The 18,914-nt window shown below is 43.3% G+C and overlaps 1 protein-coding gene across 3 annotated transcripts in view; it reads right to left on the bottom strand.

Moving 5' to 3' along the window:
* The window catches only part of ADARB2 (adenosine deaminase RNA specific B2 (inactive)), a 324,992-nt gene that overhangs the window by 94,444 nt on the left and 211,634 nt on the right, over positions 1-18,914 (bottom strand). For all 3 annotated transcript variants that reach the window (XM_072854663.1, XM_072854665.1, XM_072854666.1), the window contains exon 3: positions 14,395-15,302. In XM_072854663.1, coding sequence (XP_072710764.1) covers positions 14,395-15,302 — 908 coding nt within the window. The remainder of the gene's footprint in view (positions 1-14,394; positions 15,303-18,914) is intronic.

Genomic DNA, 18,914 nt, shown 5'->3' with positions numbered 1-18,914 from the left:
CTGATGCCGTGTTTGCAGCAAATGCCAGTACTCCTCTTCCAGCCTTCTCAGGGCTGGAGTGGGCAGAGGGAGCTGCCAAGACATGGCAGGAGGGGCTTTTGCACAAGCTCTGGGTGTATATATGCTGGAGCCAGGTCCATGCTGCTGTGGGCTCCTGTGCTCGGTACAGCTTGGCGGTGCTGAACCTGTGGTAGCCTTGAAGTCTGGGTCAATGTTGTACTGCCAGCAAAAGGATTCCTGCCTGATGCTGAGGTCAGAACCGGGGGCTCCACAAGGCTGCCAGATGCCCACATTTTTACACAACTCCCACCCCACCCTGAAGAATTCCATTTTAAGTGGAAAAGTCCAGCTGTCTTCTGAAGGGAACAAATTGAGATGCAGCATATCAAACCCTGTTTCAGGTCATAGCCACAGCAATATCATGATGATACCGATTCGGTTCATTGTGTAGGCTTTAATTAAGAAATAGTTTGATAACATGCAGCTATAGGGAAGCACTTACTTACTAAGCCCAAGACTCCTCTTACTGAGATTCTGCAGGCTCAAATAGACTTGTACCTCTAAAAAAGAGGCCCCCTGTGTTAAGAAGAGAAGAAACAGGACTGAACGGAGACACCAGTATGCTTCGGTATGTCGTGCCAACATGCTGCCTGGCCTGCTGGCTGCTGCTTTGGGGGTAACTGCATTGTTCCCTGTGCAGAACTAGTTTGGGTTGCTCTTGCTTCTACAAAGTCCCCATTTTTATATTGTATAGATAGAGACCAAGTGTCTTGAGATATCTGCTGCTATCAAATATAGTTGAACAGTCTCAAGGATTACTAGGAGCAGCAGAAAGCATGATCACAGAAAGCTAATTTTGTTAGGAAAGCAGTCTGAAAACATGCACGGAAATCTCTGCTGCAGAAATATTCACATCACACGAATGGCTGCTACCATGAAAGGAGATAAAAGGATGGGCAAACTTGTCTGACTGCTTCATTGGCCCTTCTAGCGTCTGCACTGCAGCAGCAGCAAAAAATGTACTGAGAGAGAACAAAAATGTTTAGCCCATAGCTCCATACCCTACATGAACCAGAGTTCCCATGTATTTCATTAAATTTATCTGTAAAGAAGCCTAGCTTTGGACTCACAGGGCAAATGGTCCCTCTGCAATTGTTTTTAATTGTTTTAAAAGCTTTCTGTTCTCAAAATACAAGATGAAGAAACCATGAACAATTTGTTGTACCTGGAATTATCCCAGTAACTAAATGTATGAAAAGGCTGAGTGATATACAGGGCGTATTTCTCCCAGTGATAAAATAAGAACGACCTCTGTGACTTCATTTAGGTTCCACCTCTCCTGAGTTATGAGCTGTTCTTCACTCATAAGGTATATCCCATATCTCACTCAAACTCTCAGCGGACCACAAAACTCCCTTCCAGTAAAAATTATGCTTCCCTCTGTCTGCGGAGGATTACCCATGTCAGGCGAAGTTATATTATTGTCTTTAGTGCTGCTAGGAATTACTTTCAGGATGTTTCAGCTCATTACCTCAAGTCTTCATCAGCTATTTTCTGAGTGTGGTAACCTTTGTGGTGCAGGTACTGTATTTATCTACAGTATTGATTCTGCTTCTCCTGCTACATTACATGCAATACATGTAAACAGACAAGAGTGTTTCGCTACCGGCTAGCAAGGTGCAAAATGGTAGTGGATCTTACAGCTACAAAACGCAGATAAAACCTTGAAGTAATCAGCTGAACTGTCATGGAACTAATTCCATGATATAGTGGAAGCAATTATTTGCACTTATATGTCTTATTGTAAAATACAATCAGTGCTAAACCAATCCTGTTAGTGTTGCCAAGGACACATTTAGCTCCAAATGTTCCCCTTTTAATCAGTAACCGGTTATTAATTAATTAGGTAGCAATCGTGTTGTTTTTCGTACATGTGTATTATTATTGCACTTGATTTTGTGCCTCTGCACAGATCACTGTTAATTTGCCGAAAGTGCAATTGTGTTAATGCGCTCTAATGCAAGCGATTACCACAAGGATGGGGCACCTAACATTTGACCTAAAATTTTACTGAATTGTTCTCGCAGCTGCTTTCTTACTTCCCGCTCCAGCCTGCTCCTGCCTGGCTGAGGTGCGCTGGGAGAGGGGAGACGGTTCCTAATAATGGGAGTGTCAGAAGGGAAAATGGAAACCAGCAGCAGGACAACCGGAGGCAGGAAAGGGAATTAAGGCTGAGGACTTTGGAAGCCGCCTGCGACCCTGTGCCGCAGGAGGCCAAACCACGAGCGTGGGGCATGGCAGAGCTGCCCGCTCGCTGCCCGCAGCCGGGCGTGCGGAGCCGGCAGCTGCCTGACGCCGTCAGGGCAAAGAGGCAGCTCGGGAAGCAGATGAGCGAGTAAGCAGAATGTACAGCAGACTGAGGGTGGCTCACAGCTCTTGCTTGTCTGCTGTGCTACAGGGAAAGGTGTAGTCCCCTTTTTCTTTTTCGGTCCCGGCTCTGCAAAATCATCAGTTTTAATGGTGGGGGTGAGACTGCCCATAGAGAGCAATGGGTTTGTTAACAGTTAAGGCAGAAGAAATCCTCTGTCCTCCTAGTATTAGTGATGCTTAATTATGCTTACTACATAATGTATTTTTCAGTAGATTTTTCTTCCAGTCTGAAAGCTTTTAGCAGCAGCAGATACCAAGTATGTCAAGAGAGAAACAAATACTAGTAGAAAACAGACTTTATCTGAATTGCATTTAATAGGGGCCAGAAGCAGTGAACTAAGGATATTCAGCTGAAGTAGTTCAGTCAGAGATAGCTAAACTTTTTACTGTGCTTATTTAAATAGAGAGGCCTGAACTGAAGATTAGGTATTTATCAGCTGCATGATGGAATGAGAAACAGCTGCAACATATTTCAGGATAAGTTTGATATTTTATTCGCTATAAATCCACAGGTTCAAATTCTGCTCTGGTTTATGCCTGTGGGAATACGGAATAAAGGCATTAGCTTCCCACATTGTTTTGTGGCTTCATGCCCACATATATCAGGGCAAATTTAGTTTATGTGGTTTCAGTTTTTCACCTTAATTTCCCAGCCACAAAAAGGGCTTTTAATATTTGTAATGCTAGCGAGTATATGTGCAAAGAAATAAGCTCCCAGAATACCGTATGTGGCATGGGTAGCAAAACACAGCTCCCAGCTACCATCAGAGCGTTCCCCCATGCGTATCCCCACGAGGATTTCAGTTCAGGACTGTGCTATAACTCCAACAGTTTCCCTCCTAGACTTAGGGTTTTTGCCTGATTTTCGCCAAAGGTGTCGGTTCTGCCCCTTGTCTTGAAAAACCGTTCCCGGGTCCTCGAGGGAGTCATTTCCATATTTTAAGCTTCTATTCCCAACCCCACCAAGTTCCCCTCATGTCTGCAGCTGGGAGCAGCCCTGCTCCCACACACCAGATACCACTGCCTAGGAAAGGCAAACCGCCGGTGCCGATTTCCCCACCGGCATCTTGTGTTTCAAAAGGGAGAAAGAAAAAAAAGGCTACTAACCACTACAGTACGAGTGTTTAATTTGCTCAGATCAATTTCTGTCAAAGGCAGCCTGGAAGCCTTTTTTTTTTTTTTCCCCAGCTTGTCTTTGCAATGTTTCTTTCTCTCCTGCTGCTCAGTTCAGCATCATTGGCATTTATCTCGTGACCTGTTGTTATCGAGAGCTCCCCAACAGATCCCTCAGATTTCCACAAGTTGCTCCTGCTCTGCCACGGGGAAGCTTTGCTCAGATATCTGCTTGATTGCAGCTCATTTACATGGCAAAGATGTCAGTCTGCCTGTAAGGACTTTCTAGTTTGGCTTGTTTTCTTGATTTTTTGATATATAAAGGAGACTGGACTTTTTTTTTCCTTTTTGAGAGGGGGAGGGCTTAAGAGCTCTCTAAGTTCACAAATGTCCGAGAAAAGATGCAGGCAAAGATGTAATTTTCTGAAAATTTACATTCATTTTAGGATCCTGCCTATTCATAGAGGGAAAGATTTCAAAATATGTACATCAAAGACTAGTAAATCTGAAAGTCATATTACTTTCTTTTTTTTATGAATACAAGATTTAAAAGGAAAATTTATGCACTGTAGCTTGTCAGTGTTTTGGGGAATGCTATTAATTTCTTCCTGTCAGTGTTCTCCAGAATGTGGTGACAGCAGCAGCCTCATCCCTCTTGTACTTTGATTTCCCTCAAAGTCAAAATGTAAAACATGCAGCTGAAGGTTCCTGCCCTGGAAAAGCAGAGGGGACCTCCTCCTATCAGTAGGATTATTAGGTTTGTGACCAAAAATATCCTACACTTAAAAAAAAAAAGAAAAAAAAGGAAGGGAAAAAATAATTTCTACCTGAGGTCTCATATGGCAACATTTTGTAGTTTTATTTTTCATAACTTTTTTTGGAATTTCAGTAATATAATCTGCTTATTTAGCAAATAAATAATTTTTTAAGAGGTCTTTTTGTCTTCTCTGCTTAGTAGCCAGCACCTAGGGCAAATACAATCCACAGACTCCTCCAGCCATGCTGGGATTCTTGCCAGAGTAAATGTTGGTGGTTTAAGCCATGCCTAAACCATCAGAGAACCAGACAGATATGTATGAATTATGATCAGCAGGACTGTGCTACAGCGCTGAAGAAGGTGTATTTTTGAAGAAGACAAGCACAAAATGGGCAAAGATATCTTTGTGTCAAGAACTCATGCCTGCTGTTCTGGTAATGTCCACGTAACTCTATATGATGATCTCTATGCTACGTGAACTTCGCAGTGAGACCCCCAAGCCACCAAGCACCAAAGACACACTCCAGGAGAGCAGGGCTATGACCAGAAGTCAGTATTGGAAAGTCACAGCAACCAGCCTGCACTAATAATACAATGTTAGTTCCCTCTGTGGATTGAAGGAAAAAAATTCTGAGTGGCCTTTAACTGAGCACTGAAGGGAGATCATGCAATGCCACAAAAGGCAGCAAAATATGACAGTGTTTTAATGTGTTGTCAATCCTGGCTGGGAATAGCAAAATCCTTAGGCTGAGCTGCAAGCTTAATGATCCATATGATCCATAGGAATGTATGTGCCCGGGCTTTTTCACTTTTCTTGGGTGGGAGCTGGTAACTACCTTTAGCATCTGTGAAGGTGTTTTCCAGAATGGTGACCCTCATGGGCCATTCCTCTTCTCTCCATGTTATCATGTTATGAGCAGCTATAAGCATTATTATACGACACTATTTTGTGTGAATCATACTGCTATTCCAAGTGGTGCAACTGCTAACTTTTGGCTCAGAGAACAGTTTTAACAGCTATACGATCTGTTTCCATTTTCATCTGAATTGCTGATACTCAGACACAAAAGCTTCAGTGTGGCTCTGATTTGTATCTTCTGGTGTGCATCAGTCAGCTCATTGCTGCCATGACCATGAGCCTTGAAGGAACTTGACTTTATGCCTGTTGCGTTATCAACCACTGCTCCCTATTATTTTCTAGCTTGGCTTTTTTGCCTGCTGCATGTTGATGGCCACTCACTCGGTTTGCAGAGGGTTTCTGTGTAGCCGAATCAGGTTTAAACAAGCGTGTTGAATTTCTGCACCTCTCTTGGACACTGTTTCTCTGCAATTACCAGGACAACCAAGCCCTAACAGTATATTTATAGTGCTGTTATGAACTGTTGTCCATATTATGAGTGTACAAGCATCATTAGGCACTGAGGGTTAGAATGACTTGTGCGTGTATCAAGGAGAGTGGAATAAAAGAGGGGGCTGATTCAGGAGTAATGAGTTTATTCTCCAATATCCCTGAGAGGATTATTCCTTAAAAGTATAGGGCAGAGTTGATATGGATAAAAACTAATTATCAAACAAGAAATGAAGCCAGTGTAGCCGACTTCACCCTCCCCGCAAGACCTTGGAGACTCACATTATTCCTTGTGTTTAACCTAATAAAGCAATGACCCACATAGGAGGGAAAGGAGTTGATTGTAATTATTTCTGTGAGTAATAGCCCCAGTTTATAGAAGATGGCCTAAAAATAGGAACTCAATGGTGAAATGACATGAACAGAAGAACCTAGAAATCAGGGGACACTTAGGCTGTTTCTCTGAACAAACCAAAACATGTTGATTTTGTTCATTTGAGTATGATTATTCAGGGAATGTTCTCTTTCCACCTTTAGTTTTCAGACGTGAACTGAATAAAGAGTGAGAAGAAACAGCACACAAGGGATTTATACAGCAAATCAGTGTGGCTTCAGTAGCATAGGCTCATTTGGGTGACATCTCAGTGTAGCACTGATTTTAAGGTACCATTGTCTGAATTCAGGTCTGATTACATAGCTAGTGCCTGCAGCAGGTGTGATGACAAGTAGGTTAAGAGCAATCACGCTTAGGTGCTTTCATATCAACTGTCTACTCCAGTTCGGAAGACAAATGGTTAGCTTGCTTGAAAGTAAATTCTGACTTATCAATTAGAAAACCAGAAAGGATGAAAAAGCAACATGAATTTGTCTAAAGACAATATTGAAGTATTTAAGGAGGAAAGGAGGAGGAAAGGTTTATGGATGTATTAAGATTTTATATTTCTTAGAATTCAGTCTAAGAAGCTGATGGGTATCATGAGACATAGATAATATTGATTGTTTTCATTGAATAAAACTTTGTGATGAAAGGACATGGATAATGTACTCACTTTCCCAGTGAATATGCATATTTATCTACCATTTCTACTTCGCAGGTGTTTGTAAAAATATTTTATCTTAACAAAAGTTCACATCATGCATCAGGCATGTGAAAAAAGAAAAAACAAAACTTGCTCCAATAAATTTTACTCCCATTAGAGATCCAAACTCACTTGTAAGATGTCCATATAACGAAAACACTGAACGAACAACAAAGGATTTTACTCTCTCAAAGATGAGCCAATCCCCTAGTTTTGTTTGGTTGTATAAATGTCTAAACACATAAATCATATTTTACATCCATTATAACAAGTCTAAAGCCTGCTCTGTTCACTAATTCTCAACAATCCTAAGATTAAGCCCTAAATATATCCCACCTATTGAATTTTACAACATGCACACTATTTTGTGTGTGTGGATGTGGATGCATATAATCCTTTCACATTGCAGTACGCATGAGCAGTTTAGCTGAGATAGATAAAAGGGCAGGAGAAATGTTGGGTTTCTCCAAAAGTACTGTACAAATGCACTATTTAAAGGCTAACAGATGCCATAAAATGAAATGGACAAAGATGTTCCCCCTTATTCAGCAGGAAGGGAGCGGTCCCTCTGCTGCATGTAACACTGGGCTTCTCAGCAGCATCACTGGGGAAACTGCAGGCTCTGAGCTGCCGCCTTTCCAAGGTGCGCTGGCATTTTGTGTTATTAGCCTTCCCCTCGCACCGCGATAATCTGCTGTCACACAGGTGGCACAAGGACCACAAGAGGGAGGTAGTCATCGTAAAATAAATGGTAGGAGCTTGCTTCTGATACTCTGTACATAGAAGGAAAAATCTGTTTGAATAATTAAGGCTTCCTAGATGTGACTACAGATAAAAATAGATAAAGAACGTGGTTTTGGCAATACTGTAACATTCCAGCTCAAACAGAGGAGGCTTTTCATGGAACTCGACCAAAGAAAAATTCACTCTGGGTGCTTGTATTACAGCTCCATTTAGTGGAGCAGAGTGATCACGGCTTGTATTAAGTAGATAATAATGAAGCATCATAAACAATGTCAGGATGCAAGTCCAGGATGAAGCGAGAGCTTTAATAAGGTCCAGCTTGCTGGGAGCTTTTTGAAGTGTCCCTAGCTCACTTACAAAGCCAGAAAGCAACAAAGGCGACTCTGACAGCTGTGAGAGTGTCTGCTTTAGAAGGAAGTTTTATGTGTGGATGACACCAGACTGGGATTCAGCTTTCATGTACTAACTAGCTCTGCTCATTGCTAGAGCCCTAATCATTCTGCACAAACTGTCTCACCGTAATGGGTCGCACAAATAATAATTCTTCACAAATCAGATCCACACCATCAGCTTCCCGGATAGGCAGGGCTGGTTCATTGTGGTACATAGCAGAAGTCAGCAGAGTCCACGCTGTGTTGCACTAGCCATGTTTAATAAGCAATCTAGACTCTGAAGGGAAGAAAGCAAATGCTGGTTCTGTGGATGTATGGATGGTATGAAGTCTTTGCAACTACTCTAAAAAAGCAGCCAGCAGCCAAGTCAGACGGCTAAATCAGATTCACCCCACTCTAAATGCACTGTAATCCCAGTGGACTCTTCAGAGTCTTTATAAAGGAAAAGTAGATATTTTTATTTTTCCTTTCTTCAGAGGAAGAAGGGTTTTGGGTTGCTTACAAACTTAAATTACGTAAGCATATATACGCTTGAGAAAAATGCCTTTCAGCCTTAAAGATTTTTCCTTGGAGGTATTAAAATTATTTTTTCACTTCTGTAAATGAAGATCAGCCATTCATTAACTAATTATCACCATTATTACAGCTCTCCTAAGTATTAGGTTATTACAGCTCTCCTAAGGTTCCTGTTGGAGTTATCTATGGCCAGGAAGGAGCAGGCAGTTACAGGGTACAGCAACTGAGGAGCAAAAGAGAGAGGGATGGAGGAAGGTGGAGATGGATACGCCAACTCAGACACTTTGTCCTGCAGCTGATAGCGGGAGCATTACTGTAGCCCGGCTGATGCAAAGTAATGTGTTATTTTGCAGTGATGACTGGTTTTCATGTGCAAACCCCTTAATGTGTCTACACGTATGTGCTGATGCTATGAGAGCAAGTGACCGGAGTCCTTTCTACCCTGTTAATTTCTTTCCTGCGATTCCATGTAGGTAGCCCTTCTGCATCTCCCTTTGATCTCACATGGATTATATACATTAAAACATGGTAATTTCTTCATCTAAGACTCAAGCTGTAATCTCTCTGGGGCAATAATAATCTTTTATGTTGGACTTGTATGAGGGGTGAGGGGGTGGTTCCGATTCCTCAACTGTGAGCCTAGAAGTGACTGCAATCTTATTAGAAGCCAGGATAATAATAACAGTATCCAGTGCACTAATACTGTGCCTCTAAATTGGTTCTTTTGCTATTGTTTTGCTTAAGAAACTGTAATCCTATAAATGTCTCGATGGCCCATTGCTGTGATTATAAAAAGCAACTTTCCCCACATACAGAGTCTGAAATAGATGGTTGAAAATCAAACATTATTTGTATTCCAGAGGCATCTCTCTGGTCCCCACCATTTTGTTTTCTTGCATCTCACTGTCAGGAGCTACACACACGCCTATAGGCTGTTTCTCTTTGTGCAGGAGAAAACAGAGAAGGTTATAAAAAAAAGTACCTGGTCACTTGACCAGACAAAGCTCTTCACAGAAACGTGCTGCAACAGCTCCTCAAAGCTCAATGCCAGCTCCGTGTGCTGTCCCTCTTCACACTGGAGTCAAATCTATCACTGCCAACCTCAGCTCCAGCTTAATTGCAACACAGGTGAGAGGGCAAGGAAGTTGGCAAATGAGGATAGTGAGACAAATAAAGTGAAGGAGGCAGGAACAATTGATACTTCATGAAAATTAACCAGTTTTGCAACACAGAGAAACAGGTTTCTGGAGGGAAGTGGATGAGAGGCATGGGGTACAGGACTTTCCCTGACACAGTGGTTGTTCTTCCCGTGACACTGCTCACCAAGGTGACACTGAAGTTAGCTGGCAGGAATCCTTGACCTTCTTGGGCTAAAGAATCATTGCAATGGGGATACTGAGGTTGCTTTGGTCTGTAAATGAAGCTGTTGGCAAGTAGGGGCTTTAACTGGATTCAAATGGTTAGCTTTATTTGCCAAAGGAAAAAAACCCCTGCTTCTTTTTGATGATACACACACAAAATGCAATGAGGTTTTGTTTAAATAAATAAATTTACAACTACTGCTCTGGAGGCTCTGGATGCGAACCAGCAACAGCAGCGATAAGCCATTTCAAAGCGGAGTGAATGAGATTTTCACACCTATTCTTTTTTAATTTAGGTCCATTTGAAATCCAACCACCCCCCTATTACTAATTTGCTATGGCAATATTAATTAATGGTTTTGCTCTACAGCACTAAGAATGTTGTTTAGACTGAGTGAGATAGATTAGAAGGACTACAAGATTAGAAAAAGAATCTGTAAACTGGTCAGGTGTAGTTGGGGGTCACCTTGATCTCCTGAAATGAGCACACTGATCTCCTGAAATGAGCACACTGCACTAGGAAAGCCTGGGAGTGTGTGAATATATTTCTACCAGTGCAGACTCATTAGGGCTGGTTAGGTCAGCACCCTTTGATGTTGTCTCCTATTTTGGAATATAAGAACATTAGCTCCCAAGGTGGGGAGAAACAATTGTCAGACTTCCATAAAAGCTGATAATTGAAGAAATTGCATATTATTTGATGGACAATATGAGTTCAGACCAAGTATGCTAGGAAACAAGGAGCAATATTTAGTGACTTAGAGAAGGCACACAGTGATGCGTTGTAATTTCCATTCTCCTGACTCAAATTATCTCTGCCTTTAGTTTAGCAGATCTCCAGGCTCCTATCTTGGCTACTCTGATCAACATGGCGTGCCCAGCCTCAGACCATCAATAGTATTTATCTTGCACTTCAGTGGCATAGCACAGATAAGACATCTGGTTTGAGGAAGAACAGTAGCTGGCAGATTAATGGGCAAATCTTGTGACCATTTCAGCTGGGTCTTGGATTATCTCAGCTACCTTCTATTCATCCTATGCACGGGCAAGAGCTCAGGTCCCCCAGCCATCACTGTACCTGTATGAGAATCACAGAGGTGGATCAAAGCACTGTTGATGGCAGTAAAGAAGCCACAATCTCAATTATTTTGGCTTTAAATTATGAGATTAATTTTTTTTTCCTGGTGTAAAGTGTATATGCTTTTGTTTATTTTTTGGGTACAATTTTTGAGTCAGCCCAAACTCATTGTGGAACAATCACAGGGAAGAAAATCAGAGGCACAGTGATGTTCTTTTAAGAAAGCACCAGTATTGTAAAGCGCTCACTATTTCATGGTGGGTTTTCAGCATTGGCAGGTGAGGGGCAGGAGAGGCAGCTGAAGAAGCAAATTGGACTGCAGCTGCCCCAGGGAATTAATCTATTTCTGGCTTTGCTATTCTTGCATTTCTTTGTTTTGCCTGAATCAGAAGAGATCAAGGTGGCAGGATTTTACATCTATGCTCTGCATTTCCTGGCGGTTCAGGAAGCCTCCTGTGTAGCAGCACCTCTCAGGACAGACTGGAGGATACAGTGCCTCTTTTGACATTTTACATTGAATCTCCCTTGGTCAGCAGGAAAAGTGGCTGTCAGTCCGAGAGCATGCCCGAGGCCCAGGCTGAGGGACGCCAGGTCCCCTGGGAGCCCTGATGAGCAAGGCAGAAATGTCAGTGGTCGGGAGGCCCAGCTCATAAGGATGTCTGAACTTTTTTGGCACTTTCTTGGACACTGTGAAATCTGTAAGTTCAGCACAACTCAACTACCAGTATTACAAGATTTTTGGCTTTTCCTGTTTCCAGTCAGGCTGTAATCGGGAAAAGTCAAATTCTGGCCTCTTAACACCACTGATAACAGCAGGGGGAACAGGAACAGAGACGTGCAAAGCTGGAATACTCTTCGTAAAGGGCAACCACAGAGATAAACATACTCTTGGATTCTACAAAATACTCAAAATATAAGTGAAACTGTTACAGCCGATCTTGTTTGCCTGCCCCTACTATCAATGAGTTAGCTATCTGACACTCTAACAAATACGATGAAGCATATGAAAAGAGTGAATGGTTAGATAGGATAATAGTTACTCCTTATTCTGTGAAGAAATCATCCCCCCCCTAATATTTCAAATTTTATCCCTAAACTGTTTGGCTTTCAGGGTGCTCTCCTGCTTTTAAACACTTTTGGACACAAACCAAGCTGACCCTACTAAGTAGGAATAGCTTTGAAAACTTGGCTTGAAATGTGTCCTTGAAAATGTGGTTCACAGAAGATCAGGGAGACAAGAAGGAGCTGAAACAACTTTTGGAGCAGCTGGCTCTGACCACAGCTCAGTGAGAACTACACTCCCCAATACGGTTACCACCGCTTTGACTGACCAAACAGCCAGATGGGCTGACTGAAGCAGTAAGCAAAGACAGCCACTTCATGAGATACTGCATAACACAGTGAGAACAAGTAAAGATGCTTCTGGATTTAATGCTTAAGCTATAGCCCAGCTGAAGTCAGTGGAAATACATCTGTTGGTTTCAGTGGAAGTTGGGTTATGACTTAAGTGAGTAACACAAACTCGGGTTTTGTGTCACAGCTGCTATGTCTGTTGATGAGAGCAGCTAGTAAGGAGGTCAGCAGGAATCAGTGTTAAGGCTTATCTCTCAATTAATGTGCTGAATGGTGGCATTAAAAGTGCCTGAGTAATCTTTAAGTTGGACAACACATAACCACTCAAAAAATACTGACAGAGAAAGTTCAGTGACACCTTTTCACTGACATTTATACTTCCAGAACAGTGAGGAGAAGAAGACAAGGAGGGCAGAAGTCTACAGAAAGGAGAAAAAGCCATTAAAAAGGGAATATACACTGAAGAATGTGTCGCCAGTGAACAACTGGGGACCCATGTAAGATGTGATAGCCAGGTGGAAGATGATTGTGAAGCCAAGCAACCAGGGAATATTTCAGGGAGCTCAGGAACTGAGGCAATGATAGTTGTGGTGCAGTTTCAGAACATGACAAACCATTCGTCGACGAATGCATGGTATTTACCTGCTGACCCACCCACCAAAGTTCATGGGGGGCAGCAAAGCAGCCAGCAGGATGGGACTAGAGATTCCTCTTTATATCCAAGTGCTTGGTTTCCATGGGGAAGGATAGGCATGTTCACCAAAACAAATTACTTTTTACCAGAATTAATTTGGGCAGGAAACAGCATGGATTTCTCATTTAAAACTATCCATACTTCAGAGGAGTACTGGGAGGATGGAACTGCCAGGTTGGCCAAGGCTTCCAAAATGCCTGCAAAGCACTCTGTGAAGATCACTGCTATTATTAAATTATTTTATTATCCCACTGGTTCATGGAGTTTACAAACCTGAATTAAAAGGAAGAGGTGGAGGATTATGATGTATTTTAGAACTTCTTACATTTCTCATGCTTCCTTTTTGGAAACACAGGAAATCACCAAATATAATTTCTGGGTCCTGCAGGCAATCATGTCACCTAAAGGATTCATCTCCTATCAAACTCCTTGAACATCTAATGAACATCTTTACTAAAGTTAATGAGAATTGCTACTAATAATTTGCATTTACACACTACTTAAGGATCTTGAAGTGTTCTTTCATATAATATGCTCATTTTTATTACAGGCGTATTGGATTTAAATGACTTGCCTAGGGTGTCACAGCAAGCCAGCAGCAGAATGACTCTTAGTGCTCCCAGTGCTTTGCATTAAATCCTGGACATTAACAGCTCCCTTCATAAAGGGAGCTTTGTAGTGGTAGATCACCTCCTGGTGCTGGTGGATCAAACCTTTTATGATAGCGCAAACAAATCAAGAAATTACTTGAACCCATGTAATGCTTCCCAATGTCTGCAAATCCTGGCTTCCTTTGAACTTAGAAAATTGACACAAGTCTGAGTAATGCTAAGATAGCCTTTGGCATATGACCAACTATGAAATTTTGATGTGCTAAGTATGTACCTCAGATCTATATTTTCTGTATGAATGCAGCAGTAATCTCTACATTTGTTCCAAGAAAACTTCAGAGCTTTCACTATCCCTTGTGCTGTTGGAGGCATATTTGAAAAAAAAAAAACCAACAACAACAACCCAAAAAGTAGCCTATAATAAACAAAAATCCTTAACTTGTCTGGAGAGTTTGCTCTGATATAGGCACATTCCTTGTCATTGCTGTCTCCTCTGAATGGCACTGTCCTCATCAAAAATTAACTCTGAAAGGAGGATATGGGGCATCCCTTTGTTTATGGACTCCTTTCTGTCAAGAAAGATGCAGTACCACAGAATGACCTGATTTTTCTGCCTGTGTCAATAGTATCATTCTCTCCAGCAAATTGAAACATTGGTATTTCCCCCTACATTTTGCCCTCTCATCTATGCCTCCTATGGAAAGGGCTGCAAATTGTACCCAATGATTTCAGGATACGATTTTCAAACTTTTGCCTGTGGCATCTGGCTCTTTCTATGAGAAAAGAGCTATTTTGTGGCATGGCACTTGCTATAACATCAGAGGAACCATCTGGCAGAACAAAACAGCTACAGCAATACTGATCCCATTCATTGAAAGAGTTCCTCCAACGTGGTGGTGGCTACCCAGGAGCTCTCACCTGTGGCAAATGGTGACATTTACTCCTGCTGGGAATGTGGCTGGGCAGCCGAATATTAAAGAGGGCCTGCAGGGCCGCCTGTGCTGCTTGACCCTTGGCCAGCTTCTTGCTACGTCCTGAGCCTTCAAATGTTCTCCCATCCACTCGCACCGCCATCACAAAACTCTTGATGTGCTGCTTCTCCACTGTCTCCGACAGGCAGACATACCGCAGGCCTGACCGCAGCTCATTTAGCAGCACCACTGGGTTCTTCTCGCTCTCCGCTTTGGATGCCATCTTGTGCTTGTTTTGCTTACTGTGGCCCATTAAGTCCAGTGTATGGCAGAATAAGCGCCCATGTCGATAAGCAGTGGAAAGCAATTCATTATTAACGGGGTTATAGACTGAAAAGTCCTCGCTGTGTGTAGATGGTTCGAACTCCTTGAACAGAGTATCTGGAAAGTCTGCCTGATCAGAAGTAAAGTCTGTGGATGGGTTGATGCAGTTCCCCATGGCAAAGTGAGCTTGGCAGGCGTTGGGGAACTGAACGAACGACTTCAGAGCTAGCTCTGCAGCACGCATTTTGGCTTTCTTTTTTGTGGGCCCTGTGCCTTCAAACGTAAGTCCATTTACTTCCACAGCAACAGCAAAGACTGGAGCATGCACTGGACCTGTCTGGGAAACCATTTTATATTGTAAACCTGGTTTAAGTTCATGTAGCTGAACCAGAGCGTTCTTTGGCGTCACTGACCACGAGACTTTCTTCCAGATGAGCTGGAGTTTGCAGAAATGGCCATTATTGCCTTCCTCTAAGGGTCTTTTTCTCTTACTGCTAGGTGTTCCCCCTCTTGCCCTCTCATTAGAGGATATTGGATGATCCTCCAGGTTGCCAATGTTTCGATTTTCCTTTACTTCTGCACTGCTGGTACCTGTCAGTAAAGAAAGAAAAAAACTCACATTACAGTTGTCATCATAGTAGCTGACATGCCTAGGGCTGGCAGAATAGCCCAAAAAGAAAAATAAGTTAATGATAGATATCGTTGCTCAGCCCTTTTTTGGGCTTTTCCTCAAATATCTGTATAATGGTTGGTTTATTATTTCTAGCACAGATTTTCTGCATGTCCTGAATGTTTACTTGTCCCTAAAGTTCTACTTGTATTAGTCACTAGCCTCCTGTTTTAAAAAAAGATTACACGATTCAAAGATGAAGCATAACTGATGCCACGTGACTTAAATGAACTGCTGCATTCACACTGGATAATTACTAGTAAAAAGTGAATAGTTTGCAAAGTTCCCTTAGGCTGAGATTTGTTCTATAATCCATGTGGGTGAATGCTTATGAACACATTACCAGAAATCACAAATGATTCACAAATTATTCACAAAATAGAAAAATGGACAAATGCATTGAATAATCTATTTGCAATGAATACATTGACCGGCTCTGCTCACACCATAGGCTCTCGTGTTGCTAACATCATGAATCCAGCCTAAGAAATGATCTGACAGACCTTCCTAGCATTTGAAACAATAATTTGGTCTGGACTCAGATGCCAGTTTAATAAGTGAGCGTCTTTCTGTCAAATTCAATTGCAGATATTCTTAGCTCCTGCATCAGCAACAACTAATATTGCAAAAATTCTAGATAAATCTAAATGAGACTAGGAAAAGCCAGAGCATCATGATTGGAGTAATTACTGATGTAAAGAATAATCTATGTCAAAGAAAAGCAATGGGAGAGAGTGACTGCCAGGAGTGCCAGGAAGGGAATGAAATGACAGTGGGGAGCTATGGAGGGACAAACACTCCGTTGTTGAGCCAATGAATCACACATTGCTCTGAACTACACTTGTGCAATGCCCATGCTGCGAGGCAGCGCTCTTTGCTACAGCAGATGCATGACTGAGAATGCAGATTCATCTCACTGATGTCCTGAATGAGACAGAAAATGTGCTGCTGTCTAAATAAGCATCCTATAACATTTCTGTCATTTCCAATGAGTTTGTTTAAATGTATTGCATCTCTGATACATCCTCCAGTCCTCCTGTGCATTCCTTGGGGCAGAGGCAAGTTGAGGAAGTAAACATGAGTGTAACCAACCTGTGAAGCAACCTGTCCCTGGAGCAATGCACCTGATCCCTTTCTGAACAGAGCACTCTCTGGTTGCCTGCTGTATTCCAACCAGTATTGAGCATGGAACGTTTCCCATGTTTGTTATTGTCAGATATGAGCATGCCACCTGTGCAGGCTGCGTGGTTCCCAAGCACAGAGAAGATCACAGAATCACAGAATCACAGAATTGTATAGGTTGGAAAAGACCTTTAAGATCATCAAGTCCAACCATAAACCTAACACTACCAAGACCACCGCTATACCATGTCCCTAAGCACCTCATCCAAACGTCTTTTAAATACTTCCAGGGATGGCGACTCAACCACTTCCCTGGGCAGCCTGTTCCAATGCTTGACAACCCTTTCAGTGAAGTAAAATTTCCTAATATCCAGTCTAAACCTCCCCTGGCGCAACTTGAGGCCATTTCCTCTCATCCTATCACTTGTTACCTGGGAGAAGAGACCAACCCCCACCTCTCTACAACCTCCTTTCAGGTAGTTGTAGAGAGCAATAAGGTCTCCCCTCAGCCTCCTTTTCTCTGGGCTAAACAACCCCAGTTCCCTCAGCCACTCCTCATCAGACTTCTGCTCTAGACCCTTCACCAGCTTCGTTGCCCTTCTCTGGACACACTCCAGCACCTCAATGTCTCTCTTGTAGTGAGGGGCCCAAAACTGAACACAGTATTTGCGGTGCGGCCTCACCAGTGCCGAGTACAGGGGCATGATCACTTCCCTAGTCCTTCTGGCCATGCTATTTCTGATACAAGCCAGGATGCCATTGGCTTTCTTGGCCACCTGGGCACACTGCTGGCTCATATTCAGGCGGCTGTCAACCAACACCCCCAGGTCCTTTTCTGCCTGGCAGCTTTCCAGCCACTCTTCCCCAAGCCTGTAGCGTTGCATGGGGTTGTTGTGACCCAAGGGCAGGACCTTGCACTTGGCCTTGTTGAACCTCATACAATTGGCCGAGGCCCATCGACCCAGCCTGTCCAGGTCCCTCTGTAGAGCCTTCCTCCCCTCAAGCAGATCAACACTCCGGCACAACTTGGTGTCATCTGCAAACTGACTGAGGGTGCACTCGATCCCTTCATCCAGATCATTGATAAAGATATTAAACAGGACTGGCCCCAACACAGAGCCCTGGGGAACACCACTTGTGCCCGGCCGCCAACTGGAGTCAACTCCATTCACCACCACTCTTTGGGCCCGGCCATCCAGCCAGTTCTTTACCCAGCGAAGAGTACACCCATCCAAGCCATGAGCAGCCAGTTTCTCCAGGAGAATGCTGTGGGAAACCATGTCAAAGGCTTTACTGAAGTCTAGACAGACAACGTCCACAGCCTTTCCCTCATCCACTAGGTGGGTCACCTTGTCGTAGAAGGAGATCAGGTTAGTCAAGCAGGACCTGCCTTTCCTAAACCCATGCTGGCTGGACTTGATCCCTTGGTTATCCTCTACATGCCGTGTGATGGCACTCAGGATGATCTGCTCCATCAGCTTCCCCGGTACCGAGGTCAGGCTGACAGGCCTGTAGTTCCCTGGGTCCTCCTTCCGGCCCTTCTTGAAGATGGGCGTCACATTTGGTAATCTCCAGTCAACTCCAGTCTCCAGTTAGCCAGGACTGCTGGTAAATGATGGAAAGGGGCTTGGTGAGCACTTCTGCCAGTTCCTTCAGTACTCTGGGGTGGATCTCCTCAGGCCTCATAGACTTGTGAATGTCTAAGTGGTGTAGCAGGTCACTAACCATTTCCCCCTGGATTATGGGGGCTCCATTCTGGTCCCCGTCCCTATCTTCTGACTCAGGGGGCTGGGTACCCAGAGAACAATTGGCCCTGCTATTAAAGACTGAGGCAAAGAAGGCATTAAGTACCTCAGCCTTTTCCTCATCCTTGGTCACTGTGTTCCCTCCCCCATCTAATAGAAGCTGGAGATTCTCCTTAGCTCTCCTTTCACTGCTAATGTATTTGAAGAAGTATTTTTTGTTGTCTTTTACAGCAGTAGCCAGATTGAGCTCTAGCTCGGCTTTGGCCCTTCTAATCTTCTCCCTGCACAACCTCGCTACACCTTTGCAGTCCTCTTGACTTGCCTGCCCCTTCTTCCAAAGGTTATAGACTCTCCTCTTTTTTCTGAGGTCCCTGTGGTCCTTAGAAGACAGAGAATGGTCCTCCTACTTTCTGTGGGGCCATGGCCGTATTTGGTTTCCTCTCTGCCCTGATGTACAAACTGGCTGCAAGGATGTAAGGGGTTAGCTGCCAGCTACACCTCAAGGAGCTTCTGCTGGAGCGGTGTGTCTTTGCTGCAGCCCAATATTAGGCTGGGCTGACAGATGCACAGCAGCCTGCGGAGAATTATGTGGAACCGACCATCATGATTAAAAACCTCCTTTATATCCTGATGAGTTGCACTTGTATTAAATATCAAAAGACTTTT

Source organism: Ciconia boyciana, chromosome 2, assembly GCF_034638445.1.
Source record: "Ciconia boyciana chromosome 2, ASM3463844v1, whole genome shotgun sequence".
NCBI classification, from domain to species: Eukaryota; Metazoa; Chordata; class Aves; order Ciconiiformes; family Ciconiidae; genus Ciconia; species Ciconia boyciana.
This window is presented reverse-complemented; position numbering and strand designations above follow the sequence as displayed.